Raw genomic sequence first — 23,530 nt, 5'->3', positions numbered from 1 at the left:
ATCACTTTGATTTTCATATCACCCCCTGAGTACATATGTATTTACTTTAAGCATGTTCATTATCAAGCTATTCATATATATATATTTCATACATATATGAAATCCAGAAACTGAATTAGGTAAGTTGGAATAATTTTCTATTAAAGTTTACTGAGCAATTTTGAAAAGAATCAATCTTCACTTTGAGTTTTTCTAAGATCATCACTTTTATTTCTAACGCCAAAAGGTTTATGGGATATACGGGATTATATTTTCCTCGGAACCTGACTACAGAATGAGGCAGAAGAAAAGAAAAAACAAGAAAAAGAAAAAGGGCTGTCATTTCTCAAGAAGCTAAACAGAACAAAAATCTTCATATTAAAGAAAACATTGCACTTTGCTAGGTGATCTGACCACTCTGGTAAGTCCAGCTAAGGCGATTACTTCATATTTTGTGGCATGAAAAGGGAAATAAGAAATGCTAGGCTTCGTGTGTACCTGGCTCAACCCACCTTCCTGGGCAGTATCCCTGGGCCGGGTTTGTTTTGGCCCTAGGGTTGTTTTATTTTCCTCTTCTCACTTAAAATTTTTCCTCTTGCTCTATTTCTTTCCTCATCCTGTTAAAATTACCCCTTCAAGGGGCTTTGATATCCAGGACTCTTACCATAGCCTTTAATAGGTTCCCGGGCTACCAGAAAATTCAGCTTCTTTTAACAGTTTTCTTAGGCTCTTCACCCCTTGACAGAGCGGTAGAATAGCTTTTTTTCTTTCTTTTTTTTTTTTGCGGTACGCGGGCCTCTCACTGCTGTGGTCTCTCCCGTTGCGGAGCACAGGCTCAGTGGCCATGGCTCACGGGCCCAGCCACTCCGCAGCACGTGGGATCTTCCCGGACAGGGGCACGAACCCGCGTCCCCTGAATCGGCAGGCGGACTCTCAACCACTGCGCCACCAGGGAAGCCCTGCTTTTTTTCTATTTTTGATTATCTCCTGACTTCTATTCATATATTCAGAAATTTTTATCTACCTACTTATTCTACTAAGCCTCAATGTCCTCTCTGAAAATGACAGGAATCAATCACGCATGTCACTTCTTGATTTTATTAATCTCATAGGTAAACAAGAAAACGATATAAATAGAGTAGAAGAGTACCAGATCATGTGCCATATAGGCAGAACCAAAATCTAACAGGAGTCACTTGCAGCAACTATTGTACTCTGGTTTCAATTGCAAAGCTGTTCATATTTTCATTTAAACTAGAGTTTAAAATATGAAAAAAAATACACATGTAAATGTCTTTCTAATACTGTATTAGCACAGGATATAAGTTTAGAATACAAGCTCTTATTAGGCAGGGGCTGCATTTCTTTTCTTTTCTTTTCTTTACTTTTTTCACCTCCGTGTCCCCAGCCTCTAACTACTATCTGACACCAAGGCACAAACACTGACCCATTCGTTCCGTTTGGCTGACAGGCGAACGGAAGTGCTTCAAACCACACAGGAAAGTGAAAGATAAGGCAACATGCATCCTCTCCCTGCCCCCGCCCTCTGCAAACTTCAGTTCAGGGACCAGATGAGACACAGACAACTTTCCCGTCTACTTGTGGGCTTTTGGGCAACTGAGTAATTGTGGGCTACTCAGGGCTTTAGTCATCTTGAACCTCAACCTGGGCGAGACAGCACAGCTCACCAGATGGCAAACATGATCCCAGTTTTCAATACAGCAACTCCAGCGGTAATATTCCTGTCATAGGTCAAGAACGCACTATATCACCAATTATGACTCATGGGTTCCAAGCACACACGGCAGGGCATTTCACTGGATCTACTTAGAAGGTGCCTAATGGCAACTTTTAAAATACTGAGCATGGAATTCTTTAGAACAATGGATCCCACGCTCAACACTTTAAAAGTTGACCGATTAAGTCCTGCACGACTAATAGTATTAGCTCTATCATTTCACTCGGCACAGTTACGTGGACCCTTCACATTTCAGCTGAATGTCATCTTCTCAGAGACGTCGCCTGTGAATCCCGCAGGCACAGAGGTTGCCACCTTCCCCAGCAAAGTCGACACTACACACATTACTATTTTCTTAACTATTCAATGCTTTCTAGAGGCCAGGGGCCCATCTAATAATCTTTTTATTCCCACTGTTTAGCATGGTCTTTGGTCCATACATAGCAAGGACTAAATGACTGGTGAGTGGGACGGATGGATGGACGGATGGATGGACGGACAGACGGATGAGTTTACACATGAATATATGTTAACATACATATTTATATACAAACATAAGTAGAGTAGGCAACCAGATAGTCATGATTACACATGTGGTCTTGAAATATTCCTATATAACAAACATCTATACTCTTGAACATTTTTTTCTTCTTTCTCTAATTCTGCCTATTCACGTTAAACACAAGCATAACTTTCTCAAAAATAATTGCAAGTGGCTTTTAAAACATGAGGACTCTAGACTTTATTCAGAGTAATAAATTAACACCTATTTTTTTGGCCATGCCGTGGCTTGTGGGATCTTAGCTCCCCGACCAGGGACTGAACCCGTGCCCTCAACAGTGAGAGCGCCAAGTCCTAACCACTGGACTGCCAGGGAAGTCCCAAATTAGACACTATTTTTTAGAAATTTATTATAAAGTTATTCCCCCTTCATTTCCTCACATGCTAATCATTACCACGGCGAGCTCTCTGATTTGCTGTATACACCTTGGCACGCTAGCTGAATACTAGTTACACAACTTGCTGTCTTTGAATTCTATGGTCTAGGTATCCGGCTGTTTCTTTTTCAAATCGTCTCCAAGTAGGGACCCAAGCTTATACATCTCAACCTCACCAGTGTTTCTATACTGAATAAAGGCTCGTAAAAGCAGTATTAATTACATATTCTCAAACCTCAAGGCTTGTTGTCATCAATCATTCTCTTTTTAAAATTTTTATTGAAATATAGTCGATTTCAATAAAATGTTGTTAGTTTCAGGTTGACAGCAAAGTGATTCAGTTATACATATATGTATACATACATATAGTTTTTTTTACATTCTCTTCCATTATAGGTTATTACGAGATAACTGCGTGTACTTCCCTGTGCTCTACAGTAGGTCCCTGTTGGTATTTTACATATAATAGTGTGCGTACTTCAATCATTCTCTTTGACTAAACGTTTTACCTCTTTCAAGGAAGTAACAAGCAGGATTGTAGCTAAGTTTTTCTAACTCTCCCCACCTGCTTTGTTAAACAGGAGATTAATGAATTATGCAGTGCTTTATGACTAACGCTTCCTTATCACACACAACCCAGCCCATGAATTGTTAGTGCAAATATTTTTGTTCATTTCAAAATATTTTTGCCTATTTCCTCTCTCTGTACTGAAATCCCATGATTTCAAGCCCTGGTTAACATAATCCAGATGATGCTAGTAGCCGACCCTAAGCCATACTTTCTTGCCCTCTTTCTACACGCTGTGAGGCTTACCCACCTTCAGGACTGGCCTCGTCCCTACAACACATACTGGAGCACATGCCGCAAGCACCACGTACAAAACCACGAGTGGTCATTTATCTGCTTCTTTGTCAAATCTGAACCTCGGACGTTATATTTTTCATTTAAACTGAATACATTTAATTCTGGTTTACAGGTTGATATTTTGAGAGTTTGCTTCACCTAAGCCTGGCCTTCAGAAGCTGGTTCAATGTGCTATTCAAGCCAAATTTTGGATCATCTCAGGTAAAGGCCACCTTCCGGTGGTGAGTTCATGACGGTAAGTACCAACTTCTGACATCTCCTGGCAGCCACCCTGCTTGTGACCTTCTCAGGCTGTTCACTTCCGTTCAGACTTCTCCACTTCGAGAATCTTATTCTATTCTTCACAATTCAGCATTCAATTTCACATTATCTTGTGTCTTTCGAGCGCTGGTGTCTCTGGCTAGTTTAGCTGTTCCCTGAGGGCAGGGATTATGCTAATACCCCTAGTCTGTCCCTTACACTAGTGGGCCTTCACTAAGCACATAATTAAACTCTGATCCTAGGAGGGAAAGCTCACATCACCTTACTGCAGCAGAGTAAACCAGAGCATCAGCGAACTTGAACTTTGCACCGATTGTAAACATTTGATGAACATAAATTCCTATTATTAGCAAACAGTCTGGGGATGGAATTATGAGTTGTCATTACCAAAATCTTCGGATAGGAGGTACATTGTCGATGTGATCGTGACTATTCCTTAATGATTTAAGCTACCAGGTGTTATTTGTATTTAGTTTTATGATGAACAAGAAAGATACATAATGATGTTTTTCTTGCCTAGCAAATGATACAACAGTTAGTACAGACAGGGATAATTCTACTCTTAGATAATGCCTCAACTTGGAGCAAAGGTATGAATACAATCTTTACCATTTCCCAGCTCTGTCTATTTGGACAGTTTTTACATCCTCTTTCACCTGTATCCTCTTTTGTAAAATAAGGATAATCCCTCCTGTGAAGGACTGCTGAAAGATTAGTGCTCACGTGAGTAACTTGCAAACCTAGTTTGCTTTGCAAACAGTAGGCGCTCCGTAAGTGGTGCTATTTGTCACGTAGCTCCCATCTGCTAGGGTTCTCTGCCCAGGCCCTCGGAGACCTGACAGCATCAGAAAAGAAGTGTAGTCTGCAAATAGCCGGCAGCAAACACAGTATCTTCCTCTCTCCCTTCTTTTTTTCTGCCCTTCCCTTTTTCTTTCTTTCCTTTCTTTGCAGGCTGCGTGGAAAACTTTGTTTTTTTAAACGTTCCTTTTTATCTCCTAAGAAATTCCTCATATTCAAGTTCTTGAGAGATATAAATAAGAATCTGAAGTTTGCTAAGCATAAAAGAGCAGTGTCACACTTTGGAGAATGATGTTGAACTATTACCGTCATACTTTTGGACATCCTTAACCTAGATAAATAGTAGGGAAACCACGATTAGAGAGTTTCGGGGGGCAAAATGCTCTCAGATAACATAAGTGCTGGCCTCATTTGCGCCGAGATTAACCCCGATGCCCCAGCAAAACAATGCCTACCACAATCCCATGAAATAATTTTAGAAGTGATGAATTAGGACTGGTTCCATTTGCACAAATATCTTGATACCATGAACTGGCTCGCTTACTGAGACAGACGGGCAGAGTTGGAGACCCACAGATAGGAATGTCGAGAAGTGGGTGATTGAAGTCAGTGCATGGGGTTTTTGCTGAGAAAGAGTCGGGGGTTAAGTCAGCTGCCATGTGGGGAAACGATCTGGGATTCTTGGCAGACAGGGAGCACGGTCTACTTGACTGTTGACAGTGTATATCCAGACATGTGTCCAAGTGCTGGAAACAGCTATTGAGGAATCACTTTAGGGGAGGAACCTTTGAGCAGTGGGGTTTCGACATGTGCTGTATGCAGTGCATAGTCCTTTACTACCGCCTGACTGTCAGCAGTGTGTTCACCAGAGCTGTTGGTTCCACTACATTTAGGGATTTGTCGTGGGCTTGGGTCATATGGTTAAGAGTCTGAAAATGACAACTAAGCCCCTTGAGAGACTTCTGGGCAGTGAAATTTCTGTCCCATTAAATTAAATGTAAAGGAATCTAAAATATGATACAAATGAACTTATTTACGAAACAGAAACAGACTCACACAGAGAACAGATTTACAGTTACCGGAGGGGAGGGTGGGAGAGGGACAAATTAGGAGTTTAGGATTAGCGGATGCAAACTATTGTATATAGGATGGATAAACAACAAGGTCCTACTGTACAGCACAGGGAACTATATTCAATACCTTGTGATAAGCCATAATGGAAAAGAATATGAAAAAGAATATATATATTTTATATATATTTATAAAAGAATATATATGTGTATATAAATCAAGTATATTTTAAAAAAATCAATATTACTGCAAAGGTTCATATATAAAACTACAGTTTAAGAAATATGAAGTGGGGCTTCCCTGGTGGTGCAGTGGTTCAGAATCTGCCTGCCAATGCAGGGGACACGGGTTCGAGCCCTAGTCCAGGAGGATCCCACATGCTGTGGAGCAACTAAGCCCTTGCGCCACTACTACTGAGCCCGCGCTCTAGAGGCCACGAGTCACAACTACTGAAGCCTGCACGCTCTAGGGCCTGTGCTCCGCAACAAGAGAAGCCACCGCAATGAGAAGCCTGCGCACCGCAAGGAAGAGTAGCCCCCGCTCGCCGCAACTAGAGAAAGCCCGCGCGCAGCAACGAAGACCCAATGCAGCCAAAAATAAAATGAATAAATAAATGTATTAAAAAAAAAGAAATATGAAGGGATTTTGTTCCCACGGGAACAGAAAAGTTATAATATTATCCTATACTTTAATATCTTCAGAGAACTTTTATAAAACATTACTTTATAAAGGCAAAACAAATGTGTGTGGACAGTCCAAGGAAACACAGATCTTTCAGTGGTGGAAGAGACTTGAATCTTCGTTTGGGACCCAATCCCCTTACTTTATTTTATTTAAAGAATATAATGATAAAACAGGCTCTGTATTTTAACCAAAACCACGTAGCTAATAGTAAAGGACAGAGCTGAATCTGAAACACGTCAGGCATTCCAAGCCATTGTTCTTCCATGCACATAACAGTACCCTCATCATAATTCTCTCACGTCCATAAGTGGCCGATTCATCCTACTGAAAAATCTAAGTCATCGGTATGGTACCTGGAGCAAAGTACAAATGGAATTTCTCCATTTCCCAAACTAGTAGCCCTAACACTGTGTGTACTGAAAAATGCATTCAGAATTTCACCTAGATGCGTGCGGAAGAATCTACTCTACTCACGGTCTCCTGTGGGATTTTATTTATTTATTTATTTATCTGTGTTGGGTCTTCGTTTCTGTGCGAGGGTTTTCTCTAGTTGCGGCAAGCGGGGGCCCCTCTTCATCGTGGTGCGCGGGCCTCGCACTATCACGGCCTCTCTTGTTGCGGAGCACAGGCTCCGGACGCGCTGGCTCAGTAGTTGCGGCTCACGGGCCCAGCTGCTCCGCGGCACGTGGTATCTTCCCAGACTAGGGCTTGAACCCGTGTCCCCTGCACTGGCAGGCAGATTCTCAACCACTGCGCCACCAGGGAAGCCCTCCTGTGGGATTTTAAAAAGAAGCTAGGAACATACAGCTCTGTGCACCAGTAACCTGACGGTCTGTATGGACAGAAATTAAAGAAGGTGTACATTACCGCGGGCAAGAGCATCTTTCTCTATCTACGTAAGAAGAAGCATCTCCCTAAGATTACTAACACTGCGTGTGCTCTGAGCCAGGGTCCCCAGAGTCTACTCCCTGGGGCAGGACTCCTTCCACACGGCTCTCCTCTAAGTGGGCATCTATGAACACACAGGTCTCGCCAATTGTTCTTAAGCCAGGTGACAGCTTATACAACATGCCACGTCGCCAATATTCAATTGCATCTCATCTGAAGGCAAGTCACAACTACCACAAACCCTACCTCTAGAGGGTGAGGCTCCCTTGATTTCACCGAATGAAATGCTCAAGTGAGGTCCACTCCACAGCGTTTTCCTTTAAATATCGTAATCCAGTGGAAGAACTTTCTCCTTGATTTTATGATAACCTCTGTATACCAACAGAAAATCCCTTTGCCCCCGTTGTTTTTGCAAGTTTCAGTGAATGATCAAAGTTGGGTCTGCCTCTGCACAGAATCAGTCCCCTGGGCTCGCAGCGGGTCTGCCTCACCTGCACGGCGATGACATTCATACACGTATGCTGTTCATATCCTTACCACATTCGTGTCATAAGACCCATATCCCATTCGTACCCTTATATTCATATACACACACTATTCGTACCGTAATATTCATATACCTATACTATTCGTATCATTATAAAATTCACACCCATACAATATTCATATCATTAGGACATTCATATCCATATATTGGGTTGGCCACAAAGTTCGTTTAGGTTTTTCAAAAACCCGAAAGAACTTTTTGGCCAACCCGATACTATTGATATCCTCATAATGTTGATGTCCATGTACTATTCGTGTCATGTTCGTGGTCCAGGAGATAATATTCACATCATTCCTTCCGCCGAAAACAGGTAAGCGGAACCAACATGGGCAAGGAAGCTGGGAAGGGGGTCCTTAACTTCTACCTTCTACCTTGACGTGTGAATTAGGTTCGATGAAACCTTTTCAGCTTGACTTCAGAGGGTTTTGTGAAATATCTTAATTTAACCTCTGTTAACTGCATAGCAAAACAATAATCCTTTTGTGAAAGTTATATGTTTTGCTTCATTCTGTCAAAAACCTTAGAGGGGAAATCAAATAACACTTAGAAATAATTCCATGGATGAATTAGAAAGAAAACCTCAGTCAGCATCTCCCTGTCCTGTGAAAGCCAAAGGAGGTGGCCTATTCAAAGACTGTTTCTTTAGAAAGTAGTCTGTACCCTAAAGAGAGCTGAGCACAGCCTAGCTCCCCGAGAGTCATGGCCAGGGGAACTGAGGAAAGTGTGCCATTTGAAAGCTCAAACAGCAAAAAGATACTAATACTTTAATACTGGAGGTACAACCACATAAAATATCGAATAAGCTGAGAAAAGAAAGCCCTGAGCAGTATATTTGAGACTTGTATACGTAGAAGTCTTTTATTCTTAATGATTGGTGCTGCATTGCTCTTGCCTGGTTTTTCTTTGGGGGTAAAATTATATAAATGGGTAACTAGCTAGCTAGCTGGTAATACGGGCGTTTCGTTGGTTGCAGAAGTTGTCCAAGTGTAAGTCGCTGTGCCAGTTGGACAAACAGGAGGTGGCATCATCACCCCAAGGGAAGACACGGCAGGAACTGAAAGTAAAGGCTTGCCACGGAGAAGGGCACTAAGATATGCCCCGAATCCTCATGGAGTGCAAACGGTCAGAATCTTCCTGAGTAACAGAGGGAAAGTGATAACTGGGCAATAAACGGGGAAGATGGGGGAAGGAAAGCCAAGAAGAGAGGGAGGTGTTGGGGGTAAATGGAGGGATATGACGGGGACATAGGTACAGACAGGGCTGGAGACAGACAAGCATGGAGAGACCGACACGGGTTCTGGGAGTTACGGGATTCGTTCTTTCTCTGCTGGAATGTTGGTTTTGAACATTTCAAAACATAAAACCAAAACATCTCATTAGCCAAGGGCACAGTCCCTTGATCTCAGACTTGGTCAGGTCCCTACCCTTCATTTTAAGCCCTCTTGGGAACGATTTTTTTTTTTTTAAGTTACAAAAGTAATTGCTACAGAGGTCAAAGGATAACAAAACTATAAATTATGCCATCAAGCTCACTATACTCAAGAGCGGCTGGAAAGGGCTCTGGTAAAACCTTCACTCTAAAGAGAACTTTATTCTGGCCAGAAGTGGAGGAGGGGAAAGCAACGAGTGTACATTTGAAAGCTGCCCGTAACTCCTTTTGGGTCTTAACACCACGAGTGAAGATGGTTATTTCTGCACCACTGGCATTTCTTCCTCTTTCTGATGGAAAGGGAAAGTTTTGTTTTCAGGAACCATTTCTCCAGCAATACAAACCATCACTTAACTTCAGGATGGGCAAGGAGCCCAAATCTTGCCAAGCACGGTAACAGCTGCTCCTAGCTCCCCCTATAGTAACTGGTCCAGGGATGGATACCTGGCTCAAAGCAGGCCAATCAAAACTCTTCCGAACAGACGTGTGGTTGCCAAGGGGGAGGGGGAGTTTGGGGTTAGCAGATGCGAACCATCATACATAGAGGATGGATAAACAACGAGGTCCTGCTGTAGAGCACAGGGAACTAACTACATTCAATACCCTGTGATAAACCATCATGGGAAAGAACCTGAAAAGAATATATATAAAACTGAGTCACTTTGCTGTACAGCAGAAACTAACACAACATTGTAAACCAGCTATACTTCAATGAAATTACAAAACAAAAAGAAACTCTTCCAAAAATTTTTGCAGGAAGAGTTCCTGTCTCCTTCGAAGATTGCAAGTTCTAAAATTTTGGCACCTGCCTGGTTTCCTCTGCGATTTTATGAAGACAAACTGATTGAGAGTGAAGCCCACCACAAGAAAGCAAGTCTATGGAAGCAGAGGAAGAGGCAGAGTCGGGGGCATCATTCAAAACCTGGATGAAGCCCATCCCTGAAACGTTCAGGGACGGATCCAAACATTATCTTTTTCAGTTGGTTACTTGAAGCTAAAAGGATCTTAAAGTTACTCTCTCTTGCATGAATCCCACTATCTTTCAACCGAAGCCATTACCTATTAGGGACATCTCTTCTGTCCTGGCACACCTGTAGCAGAACTGCAGTAGTATCCCCAGACTCTATGCAATACTGCTTCGTATTGCGGCTCTTCTCAGGGCCCACGGAGGCCTGGCTTAACCCATGGAGAAGTGAGGAACGCCTTCTCTTCTCTGTAACAGAGGGGCCACTTAACATTCTAAGCAATTCCCTGGTTTGTCTTTAATATAAATATTTCTCTTGTCGGCAATGTTGAAATTGGTCGTTTTGTTCCTCCCCAAACTTGTGCCCTGGGGCAAAGGGGAACGTAGCTTTGAAATACAAAGCATTGATCCCACTGTAGAGGTTCTTTCTTTTTTAAAAAAAAATTTTATTGGAGTACAATTGATTTACAATGTCGTGTGAGTTTCAGATGTACAGCGAAGTGAATCAATTATAGATATACACATACCTATTCTTTTTTAGATTCTCTTCCCATATACGTTCTTGCAGAGTATTGAGTAGAGTTCCCTGTGCTCACTAGTTATCTTTTTTATATATAGCAGTGTGTATCTGTCAATCCCAATCTCCCAATTTATCCCTCCCCCGCTTCCCCCCCCCCCCCCCCCGGCAACTATACGTCTGTTCTCTGTGTCTGTGAGTCTGTTTCTGTTCTGTAGATAAGGTCATCTGTGCCATTTGTTTAAAATTCCACACATAAGTGACATCATATGGTATCTGTCCTTCTTTGCGCTCACGTGCATGGGCACACCGCCCCTCACCGGCCCCTCCACTCACACGGAGCTTTAACAAGGAAGGGGGAGAATGGAAGAGAGGAAGAGGCTTTCTGTTATTAGATCAGGCAGAAAATAATTGGCCAAGGGTAGGTCTGAAGAAATCTCTAATGGAAGAGTTTTGTGTCTGAAAATAACACAATTCCTTCAACTAAGTACCTTTAAATTCTTCCCCAATCCATTTTGCATGGCTTCTGGCAGTATTTTCTTGGTAAACTATAGACTGGTCCATGCTCTCTTCTGCAAGAAAACCCTCAGCTTCTGAGAGCAGAGGAAGGGAGACCAAATCCATCACTGGGGGTTCACAGTTGGACCCTGCCCACCGGGACAGCCTCACCTCGACGGCATCACGTGCTCCAGGGGAAATCATCGTTCACACATTCTTCCCCTCTAACCCACCTATCCTTTTATGTTAGCTAGCTCTTACTGAGTACCTGATAGGTGCTGGTCAGTACTGACGTCTCACCTGTTCTTCGAGGCAGAACACGCATTGTGTCTCCATCCTTCTGGATCATCACTCATCGCTTCCTAGTCGTGACAGGTGCTGGAGGAGACCCTACCTTTGCCCTCACAGCCTCCTCCTGTGCTCCCTTCTCTTCTGCCCTAAAACACCTGTGACCTGTGTAGGCGACCAGCCTGCATATGCCTGGCACAGACAGGCCCTTCAGGAAGGTCTCGGGGATGGATAATAAATGCCCCAAGCCCACCTGGGCCCCCTACCCCTTGCCAGTGGTGGAGGTGGACGCCAAGCAAGTGGCCATGCTATCACCTGTAACACCAGGCACGACTCCTCTGGTCTCACAGCAAGGCTCCCACAGGGCACCTTAAAAACGCACTGAGCTTTCTGTCTCACCTAAGCTTTTCTGGCCGTCCTGAACAGGACTGGAATGCTGAGCGAGAGGCCCACACCCAGCTACATGTTCTGAGCCCCAGTTCTGCAGACTCAGGCTGGGGCCCCACGGGATGCCTTTGGACCTTCCAGGGATAAAATTTAAGATCATTTATGCCAAATAGTGTCTAATGCCGCCTTGTCCTTCCCTTCACTATTTTAAGGGGCTCACGAAAACATTTTGCTTGAAAAATAAATTCTTAGGATGAACTTATGGGTCTCCAACGTCATTAGCAGCTCAATAATACTGTCTTTTTTTCAGTTGTATGGCAATAGAACTAAGAAATATCTTTATTCCTTTCCACAAAATAACTTTTTCCTTAAAATTTTGTCTCCTAGAGCTTGCACTGTCGTTGTAAACTTGATATAAGAAATCTATCCTAGGCTTCAAAGTTACATCTACTAGAGGGAAACACAGAAAAGGAGTATTTGAGCTTCTGAGGTCTGCATGGGAGGGTTAATTCGTGCCCCCCATTTCTCCACAATAAATTAATAACAATTATTTATAGGCTGTTGCTGGTAAGATACGCAGTTACAGTCTGAATTAGAAAATGGTCAACAAAGCAGTCTAAACACAGTCAGCTACAGTCATAACTACTCTCTACTCACCGTCTTCTGGGACCTGTGGCCTTTCTATTTTAATTGTCTGCTTACTTGTCTGCTTCTGACCAGACTCTGAGTTACTTGAGGGCAGAGACGACTCCCCTTCACCACTGTCTCCCCGCACCCCCATGGGGCTCAGCAAGTGCCCACTGGACTTACAGTAAATACACGAGCAAAAACCAAGGCCACATTAATTCTACGATAAACAGCAGGAAGGGAGGACAATGTCCAAAAGATTTTCTTCATTTGGAAGGAAAACTAACAGCTTTGATCATCTTCAATTCCAAGTGTTAAAAAATGTGTTTCTTTCGCCTAGCAGATTTAGCATTTCTATCATTCAACGTTTTCCACGCTGGACCAAAGACAACATTTCCTCCGAAAGAAACTCAGCTGTTTTGGTGAAAAAGGGCACTATTTTGTTTTTTTTAATTGAAGTAGAGTTGATTTACAATGTTGTGTTCCTTTCTGCTGTACAGCAAAGTGATTCAGTTATACAGAAGCACCACTGAACAGCCCATTCTTTTCCACACACTGTCATTTACGGTCTTTCTCTTTGTAAAATATAATATATAATAAGTAAATTTATTTATGTCAGAGAGGAGCAAACAAACAAAAAAAAAATTGACTTTTCCACTAAAAAGTGCCCTCTTAAGGACACCATATGTCACACACATAAGAACCACACGTGCACAGAGAACATTGAAAAACAAGACATATTTCGGCCCTTTTTACACCAATGTGTGTACACACACACACACCCCATCCTTCCATTCCTGTCCCACACCAATACCCTCCACCACATTGCCTGCACATCTTCTCAGGCTGGAAAAGCAACAAAACCAAACTTGCCTCTGACTTGTTTTGCTCTTTGTAATAATGTCAACCTCACAGCATAAAAACACAACTCCCTCTGTCTGTTTCTTTATAAAAGATGATTTGAGAAGCCAGCAAGGCCACGGGGGTAAAAGTCAAACATCTCACTCGAGTCTGCCCTCTTTTGAAGATGCCGCTAAAACAGTGAATCACATTTTCTAGACTCTTCTACGTTTCAGACTTGAGAAAATATTGACACTGGGGCAGCTTAAATTCCGAAGATGCATTTTATCGGGGACACATCTGTATTTAAGTTCTCCAGGCTTGTCATGGAAAAGAGTCCATCTGGCCATTTTTAAAAATCAACTTTAAACTTGAACTTGAGAACACTAAGTCTTATTAGGAGGAACCTGGTTTTGCTTGAAACGGTGTCTCTTCCAGCCACATGGTAGACAAAGTTAGGCAGAGACACTCTTCTTGGTGCGTTACAACAAAAATTGCTGAATAAATGAGTAAAAGAAAACCTTTGTTTCTCATGCAATACTGAGCTGTCAGGAAAGTAGGAGAATTCTCTGGAGGACAGACAAGAAAAGGAACCAATATTCCAGTGAGGTGACTACGCTCTGGGCCCTGCGGGCATCTGCTGAGCCTCTACGTGCAAGGGCAGGGTGGGGATGGACGGTTCATGGGCCACAGGTGGTCCAGGAGCTGCGTGGGGCTGCATCCTAGCTCCATCCTTCCCTCTCTACCCTGCGGCCCACACACGTCACTCGTAAAATGTACCCCTCGATGGGAGGCTACAGGGATACATCAGCAATTAACCGGACGACTAACTTCTCAACAGCCGTAGACAGTGGATGGCGTCTTCACAGAATTGAGAAAAACAGAAACACACAACTGAAAATCCTATATCCCGTCTGAACAACTTCCAAGAAAGAAGGTGAACTACAGAAATGTTCAAATAAATAAGACCTGAGTATTTACTATCCACGGGCTTTCATTTAAGAGGCTTTTAAAGACTATATTGAAAGAAGTAAAATGATGCTACCCCCAAAATTCTGAAGTACAAGAAGAAATCGTTAGCATCAAAAGTAAGCCCGTAGGGATGGCTAAAGAAACACCGATCGTACAAAACAATAACGACACATGTTTTACTTGTGAAGGTAAAGAATACAAAACTAAAATCCTCAGAACCCCACACCTATCAGGTATGAGAGTAACTGTGGTGAGAACCAAGCCGGCTCGGACAAGAAGGATGAAACCACCCGGTTATGTGGTTATAGTAACAGAACATGACTATTTTACTGTCTTCATTATTTTCCCAGGCAAGTACCTTTACTGTTAATTATAGGAACTTCCTCCAAAGAACCATTAACTCCTTCAACAAAGCATCGGCAGTTTACTGTCTAGCACTGCGGAGCCCATGCCTGAAAATCCCTGCCTTGTTTCCACGAGTTCCGCACTATTATGTCCTAATTCTTACCCAACCCTTAGTCCAGTCTCAGACTGAAGATCCATTTTAAACCAAACTTCAAACCCTCAACGGAGTCTGGTTTTGCCTTTCCTCCCCAGACGCTGCTCGAGCTGCCAAGGTGGCCGTCCCTGTCACCACGGTGAGCAACAAACTCAGCTCTGTCTTATCAGCTCTGTGAGCTGAGAGCTGGGGTTCAGCATTCGAATGAGCTTTCTATATGGAGTCCCGTATGCATTTCTAAGGGAGCCATTTAAACACAGAACTTGATGTACACTTTCTGAATTAGTAGAAAAGCAAACTAGGATGAGAAGACAAACTGAATGAATGCAAAAAAGGAAAGAAAGAAACAGAAAAATGAGTAGAAATGGAATGTACAAAAGAAATAGTAGCAGGCTTCCCTGGTGGCGCAGCGGTTAAGAATCCGCCTGCCAATGCAGGGGACACGGGTTCGAGCCCTGGTCCGGGAAGATCCCACATGCTGTGGAGCAACTAAGCCCGTGCGCCACAATTACTGAGCCTGCGCTCTAGAGCCCACGAGCCACAACTACTGAGCCCACGTGCCACAACTACTGAAGCCCGTGCGCCTAGAGCCCGTGCTCCACAACAAGAGAAGCCACGGCAATGAGAAGCCTGCGCACCGCAATGAAGAGCAGCCCCCGCTCGCCGCAACTAGAGAAAGCCCGCACGCAGCAATGAAGACCCAGTGCAGCCAAAAACAAATTAATTAATTAAAAAAAAATAATAGTAGCACTGAATCTAAAAAAGGTATAATCAGAACCAATGTGCTAAATTAAGTTCCTAAGTGTAACATGAAGATTTTTAACTGAATTTTTCTTTTTAATCTTACTCATGTTCCTCTCACAAGGGATAACACACACACACACACACACACACACACACACACACACACACCCCTAAGGACACAGGAAAGCTCAAAGTAAAAACATGGAAAGAATGCCAGGCAAATAACCAGCCCAATTCCTGGCACATCTATATCAATATTAGGCACAATATACTTTGAAGTCAAAACAAAACATTAATAAAGATTAAACAAGATCAGGTCTCTGAGCCTGCCTGCACCAACCAGCACAATTTAGACACATATAAAAAACAAAAGTGGACAGTCCTACAAGATGAAACTGATACATATATGTATTCTCTATTACGAGTATTTGACACATATCTCTCAGGAATTGTTACATCAGGAAGAAAACAAAATCAGGGAAGACCCTGACGTCGTGACCAGCACGGCTACAAAACTTGCCATGATGTACATACATGCAGTGCTGCACCCATAACGGAAGGAGAGCACATTTGGAAACTTAAAAAACTTGAAGCAAGTGAAGCCAAGTATTAAATTTTGAACAACCACAGACAAACGGGCCACATTCTTTTTTTTTTTTTTTTTTTGCGGTACGCGGGCCTCTCACTGCTGTGGCCTCTCCCGGTGCGGAGCACAGGCTCCGGACACGCAGGCTCAACGGCCATGGCTCACGGGCCCAGCCGCTCCGTGGCATGTAGGATCCTCCCGGACCGGGGCACAAACCCGCGTCCCCTGCATCGGCAGGCGGACTCTCAACCACTGCGCCACCAGGGAAGCCCAAACAGGCCGTATTCTTTATCCAAAATACAATTAATTTAGAAATCTATAATAAAAAATGCATTTAAAAAACCTTATGCATTTAACGTAGAAAATGAACAATATGCTTCTATATGACCCGTGCGGCTTAAAAGAAGAAAACAATAGATGCTATAAAAATCCCCAAATGGACAAAAATAAAAATACCACATTATCAAAATTGGCAAGATGCACTGAACACTGGATTGAGAAAGCAAATTCATGTCGTGGAAATGCAATAAATGAGCAGGGGACTTCCCTGGTGGCACAGTGGTTAAGCATCTGCCTGCCAATGCAGGGGACACAGGTACGAGCCCTGGTCCGGGAAGATCCCACATGCCCCGGAGCAGCTAAGCCCGTGCACCACAACTACTGAGCCTGCGCTCTAGAGCCCATGAGCCACAACTGCTGAGCCCATGTGCCACAACTGCTGAGCCTGTGGTGTAGAGCCCGTGGGCCACAGATGCTGGGCCTGTGGCGGGAGAGGCCATTGCGGTGAGGGGCCCTCGTGCTGAGATGGGGAGTGGCCCCCCACTCTCTGCGGCTGGGAAGCACCTACATGCAGCGGCGAAGGCCCAATGCAGCCATAAATAAATATATAAATAAAGAAATTTTATTAATAAATAAATTGATCTTCAAATAAATTAAAAAATGAGGAGTCTGAGGTACCCATCGCCTAGAGAACATTCTGGCCAGAATCTTTCAGCAGGACTTAATTATGAAAACACACTCAGAAATGAAATTGAGAGACATTCCACAGAACAAACGGGCTGGATAGCTCACAAATATCAGTGTCATGAAAGTGAAGAAAAGGCAAGAAAAGAGTTACAATAACCAACTTCAATCAATGACTGATTACCGAATCAAAGCATAATAAGAAAAAAAGCTAATAATGAAGTGATAACATATTGGGACCATGAGAAACATTGGAAAATCAGCTATATTATCAGGTAATAGTTTCATGTTAATGTTACATTTCTTGCAGGTGAGACTGGTTTTCAAAAGACAAAGGAAATACCCTAGCTCTTAGGTGATACATGGTGAGGTATAAAGTGTCATTATCTCTGTAACTTCCTTTTAAAAGCCAAATTAAATGAATAAAAAAATGTCTCCCAAAGGGAAAATAGGCCCCTTAGAAAAGTAAAACAAAACAAAACAAAAACAAAGTACTTCAAATAATATAAGAAAATCTTCATCAATCATCATATTCAATATCGATGTGCTAACAAATCTTTTACTTCCAGTGGCCAAAGATGAAATGATTTCCACAACAAAGTAAACAACAATAGCACTGCGTTATAACACAGGGCATAAAATAAATCTCCGTGAGTCTATACTGATACAAATGATTGAAGAAATAAAGGAAGGAAGGAAGGAGGGAAGAAAAGGAAGAGGCACAAATTTTCTTTACTGAAGAATTCCCAATAATATATGTATATATTCCCCCCTCTAGGAGGTGTAACTTAATCACTGTCTCCTAGAACGTGGACCGGACTTAGTCACGTACCTCCAAATAATAGCATATGTAAGGGAAATGTATTTCCTCACCAGAGGAGAAGCCCACCTGACCTGACTGATTATTGCTAACACCGTCAGTGATGAGTGCGGCTGGCAGTACGTACCCTCTGCCACCATATGAGGAGAAGAGCAGCTCACCTACTTGGAACCCTTCCCCCAAATCAATAACCTCAGTGTAATCACCAGGAAACATCTGAAGAACCTAAACTGAGGCCTCTTCTACGAATTACCTGACCACTACTCTTCAAAACTGTCAAGGCCATGAAAGACCAAAAAGAGAAGCTCACAGATCGGAGGAGACTAAGGAGGCTTGAGGACAGAATGCAAGGCTCATCCTGGAAAGGATCCTGAACCAGAAGAAGCACACGGAGTGACCGCACTGCTGACATCTGTGTAAAGCGTGTAGCTCAGTGAGTGACATTGTATGAATGCTGGCGTCTTAGTTACGCAAACATGTGGTGCTGACGGAAGGCATAACGTGGGGGGAACCTGGGAATATGGAAACTGTACCATCTTTGCAACATTCTGTAAATCTAAAATTATTCCAAAGTTTAAACTTTACTTTTTTTTAAAGAAGCAAACTCTAAAATCAGGAAGTTAGAGACACCTCCTCATGCAATCAACAACTTAATAAGAAATAGAAAAGAGTAAAAAGAACTGACTGGAAGAAAGACATCTTTCTCATGAATCATATCTTCTTTTGCACAAATCCAAAATAATTGCCAGAAGAATTATTAAAATAAAGAGCTTAGTGAGTTTGCGAGATACAAGACTGATACTAAAAAACTATACAATTAGAAATGCTAGATACAAGATCGCTACTAAAAAACTGACTGCCTTTCTATATACCAGCAATGTACAATTAGAAATGCTAGATACAAGATCGCTACTAAAAAACTGATTGCCTTTCTATATACCAGCAATATACAATTAGAAATGCTAGATACAAGATCGCTACTAAAAAATTGACTGCCTTTCTATATACCAGCAATACACAATTAGAACTGTAATTTTCAAAAAGGGATTTTAGTAAGAGACCATAGAAAGAAGTCTAAATAATGATGTATCACATCTTTATAAAGAATAGTTTAAAACTGTACAGACAATAAAGAAGACCCAAATAATCGGAGAAGCATAAAGTTCTCAAGGACAGAAAGGTCGTTACAATAAGGATGTCAGTTCTTCTCAGAATGATCTATACGTGCAAGGCTATTTCAATAAAAATCACAGCAGGAGTTTTCAAGGAACTTGGTAACCTATTTCTGAAAACATATATTGAAAAGTAAAATGGTGAGGATGCTCGAAAAGGAGAGGAAAACAAGACGACTTCCCTACCACACAGCTTCTGTAACACTACAGTAATTAAGACAGGGTCAATTTGGTACACAGCGGGGCACAGTAACCCCAAGGAACAGAATGGAGAACCGAGAAACAGGCCAGATCAGATACAAAAATCTGACCTGTAAGTTGGCTTTGCACATCATTGGAAGAAAGTGTGACTATTCAATAAATGATGTCAGGGGCTTCCCTGGTGGCGCAGTGGTTGAGAGTCCGCCTGCCGATGCAGGGGACACGGGTTCGTGCCCCGGTCCGGGAAGATCCCACATGGCGTGGAGCGGCTGGGCCCGTGAGCCACGGCCACTGAGCCTGCGCGTCCGGAGCCTGTGCTCTGCAACGGGAGAGGCCGCAACAGTGAGAGGCCCTAGGACCGCAAACAATAAAAAATGCCTTTGCTGGGTTTCCCTGGTGGCGCAGTGGTTAAGAGTCCGCCTGCCGATGCAGGGGACGCGGGTTCGTGCCCCGGTCCGGGAAGATCCCACGTGCCGCGGAGCGGCTGGACCCGTAAGCCATGGCCGCTGAGCCTGCGCGTCCCGGAGCCTGTGCTCCGCAACGGGAGAGGCCAGAGCAGTGAGAGGCCCGCGTACCATAAAAAATAAAAATTAATTAATTAAATAAATAAATGATGTCAGGACTCTATGTGATACCCTAGTGAAGAACCTCACATCGATAAGATGAATTACAGATGAATCAAGGACTTAAATGTGGAAACCAAAGTTTAAATAGCCAAAGATCCCAGTAAAAACTGGGCAAAAGACATAAGCAGGCATTTCACAGCAAAGGATATCTGAGTAGCCAATAACAGTATGAAAATTTTCAAGCTCACTGCTAATAAGAAGAAACAAATAGGAATTGACATTAAGGTACAATTCTACACTTACCCTAATACCCAGAATTAAACGAATGCCAAATCAAAAGGTTGGGGAGAATGCAGAAAAACGAAATTTTGTATATTGTTGGTAGAACTGTAAATTGGTCACTTTTAAGAATAATTTAACTCTACCTCATGAAGTTGAAAATATTAATTTCTTAAGACAGCAATACCATTCTCAGCTATAGATTCGAAGAAAGTTTTCTTGCACTTTGGACAAGGAGAGTTGGAAATAAGCCAGACATTCATCAAAGCGGACAAGACAAGAAAGGTTGCCTATTTATACAATGGAGTACAGTCCGTCACAGAAAGCAAAGGATCCAAGCTCTCCGCATCCACATGAACTGGAAAAACATCACACTACATCAAGTCACAGGAGTAAGCAAGTAGTATTACCCCACTGATATATACTTCAAAAGAGGCAAAACATAATGTTTACAGTCTAGTTCACAGGGAGATGTGTACATGTGGTAAAATTCCAGAGAAAATTGGGAGGTCGAGGAAAAACAGAAAAACTTAAAACATGATTACATGTGCAGGAATAATAGGAAGGTAAATCAAGGAAGCACAAAAAGAAGGGATTTCGGAACTATTGGAAGAGTCACTTTTCTCGAGTCTCATATGGTGCGTGACGTTGAGCCACAAAATGCTACGGTAGGCGTCCTGGACGATAGTTTATCTTCTGCGATCTAACCACTCACATGCATCACACACACACGCGTGCACACACGCACGCACACAGGACGCTGCCTGTCCCGTCACACGTCCAGCCAGGCGTGCAGGTGTCACGCGGCCCTCCCGGCACTGACCTGTGGGAACAGAACTCCTGTCACTGCCACTGCTGTCACGGATCCTTTGTCTCGGACCCGGGAGCCTCCTGTCTGCAATCAGCATCCATGAAACTGTGGTAGGTTAACTTGCTACTTTGCAAGGAGGGCCAAACCTTAAACCCTCTGCAGTTTTTACAACATTATGTAATCCTCCACATGAAAAGAAGGCAAGAGGTGCAGAACGGCGTGGTGAAAAAACATCTCTACGAGGGTTAGAAAAATGGATTTTAGTACGTGTTGAGTTATAAAACATGAATGAGATCTAGGGCAGCTACTTTACTTCTCTGGCTTGTTTGCTTATCTATAAAATGAAGGGTTGAATAACACCATCTCCAAAAATAGCTAGAATAACTTATCCTTCTCAAAGCCTAAAATTAGAGATGTAAGCGAAAAAATAACCTGAAACGCACAGCCACAGAAAGAAGAACTTGAAAGAAAAAATGTAACTATATATAAATGTTAAAGATACAAATTGTGATGACAGCAAGTATAAAGTTTATCTTATCTGTATTGAAATATTTATCTGTAATATACCATAAAGAGAAAATTCTCTTTTAACTTGTATATCAAAGGGAAAATAAAGAACCCCACAAAGAAGCTCAAGTGAAATATTTTCATGATATACAAATGCCATTGAAGTGAAAAATCTTCCCTGAGACCACCCAACCTTGACAAGTATATTCACATAGGATTTAAAGACTAATATTTGTATGACATACGGTAGGTGGTCTTTTGCGTGGGTGAAATACTCCAGCTGACTCTGGTTCATGAAAGCTTCTAGGAGAATTATGATAAATTTCTACCTGGCCAACTATAATGTTAGCCTAAATGTTTAATTCTGCTCTCAGAACTGTACTTCTTCCTTGTAATGAAATATTCAAATTTCTTAGTTCTGGGTGTATGTATGTATGTATGTATCTATTTGTGTACCTATGGATACTGGATAGTATGGATAAAATGTATGCATGGACACTGCTCTTTCTTTTTATAGCTTACTATTTATCGTATTGATTTGGCTATAAGGAAGCTCAAATGTAAAAGTTTTGGCACTAGTGGTAACTCTGGCACAACCTTCGTTCCTTTACTTGGCTTTTGATTCTATTCCTTATTTTATAAATTGTTTTACTCTATATGTAATTTTTTTTACCATATATTACCTCAAATTACTATCAGATGTAGATAGAAACAGAGCTTAAATAAGGTTGTAAATTTCTTGGATCATCAGAAAAACATAAGAGAACAAAAGATGCCATTTAAAATCACAGCCTCAAAATGAAGCAACTTGAAAGACTGTAACAGTGGTTACACTGTTGGAATTTCAAGTACGATCACTTACTTGCATATGTCATCTTCTGGGTCTTCAAGCCCAAATCTCTCATCAAATGTGAGCTGTATCCATACATTTTCCTCTACTGCTACTAATCTCCATACCAAGACCATATTTCTTGGATAGGTATGAGGAAACCTCGGGCTGTGAATACTTCCATTAGTAGACACAGTAATAATTCTCTCATGCTGGGGATCTTGTACTCCTGAAAGTAAAAACATAAGCATAGACATACACTTAGAACAGACATTTCAAAAATTACAGGTTTCAAAATAACTTCTGAAAAAAGGTAACCAATACAAGCCCAAAGTTTCCCATGAACTGTAAGTACTAAATGATTTCAACCCTTAAATGACCTCGAAAAACGAAATGAGGTCAAAGCAATGGTATCAATTTCTCGTTGTAAGGGAACTAACAGCGGTCTATGAAGATATGAAATTGTAAGAAATGTTGCAGGACTTCTCAGTGACTTTAAAAGGCTAACATGAATTTTAAATTTCTAAGAGGAGAATACAGTATAAAATCGCCTCCAGGTTTATTAGGCATGGCAAGCTTTTACACGGTGAAACGCCAAAATACATTGTTATTAATATCTTTTTCTTTTGCTTAGATTGTTGGGGGAGACATGAGGGGACCGGCAAATTGAAACAATTTGTTGAGACAAAAGCGTTCTTTTTTTATTGAAGCATAGTTGACTTACAGTGTTTCAGGTGTACAGCAACATGATTCATTTATATAGAGATATTTTTTTCAGATTCTTTTCCATTATAGGTCATTACAAGATATTGAATATAGTTTCCTGTGCTATACAGTAGGTCCCAGCTGTTTATCTCTTTTACACACGGTAGCGTAGAGACAAAAGTGTTCTTATATCCACCCAACTGAGAGTTCATAATGAGAGGAAACAAATAATTGGTATTTGGAAAAGGAGCAGCTGTTTACCTACACAAAGAAAATCTAAGAAGTAAGACAGTTACACTTTTTCAGGCCATGAAAATCCAATCCATTGTTTGCTAAATCCCAGTAAAAAAAAAAAAAAACAAAACCTTTTAAAGACTCTTTTATTCAATTTCTAAAACAATTTAAAAGTCCTAAACTGCACCTTGAACACATGAAGTAATGTGCATGGCACAACACCTGACACGTTTTTTGTTCAACTTTGATACACTCATAACATCAGGACAACAATATTATACTGTACCAATACCTCATTCGTTTTCATGATTTAGAGATATACT

General features: G+C 42.0%; 1 protein-coding gene across 2 annotated transcripts in view; it reads right to left on the bottom strand.

The window, feature by feature from the left end:
* PDGFC (platelet derived growth factor C) overlaps window positions 1–23,530 on the bottom strand; it is a 218,314-nt gene that overhangs the window by 68,379 nt on the left and 126,405 nt on the right. For both annotated transcript variants that reach the window (XM_032632290.1, XM_032632289.1), the window contains exon 2: window positions 22,302–22,497. In XM_032632290.1, the coding sequence (XP_032488181.1) occupies window positions 22,302–22,497 (196 nt within the window). The remainder of the gene's footprint in view (window positions 1–22,301; window positions 22,498–23,530) is intronic.

Source organism: Phocoena sinus, chromosome 5, assembly GCF_008692025.1.
Source record: "Phocoena sinus isolate mPhoSin1 chromosome 5, mPhoSin1.pri, whole genome shotgun sequence".
Lineage (NCBI taxonomy): Eukaryota > Metazoa > Chordata > Mammalia > Artiodactyla > Phocoenidae > Phocoena > Phocoena sinus.
Note: the sequence above shows the minus strand (reverse complement) of the source record. Positions and strands in the feature narration are given on the sequence as shown.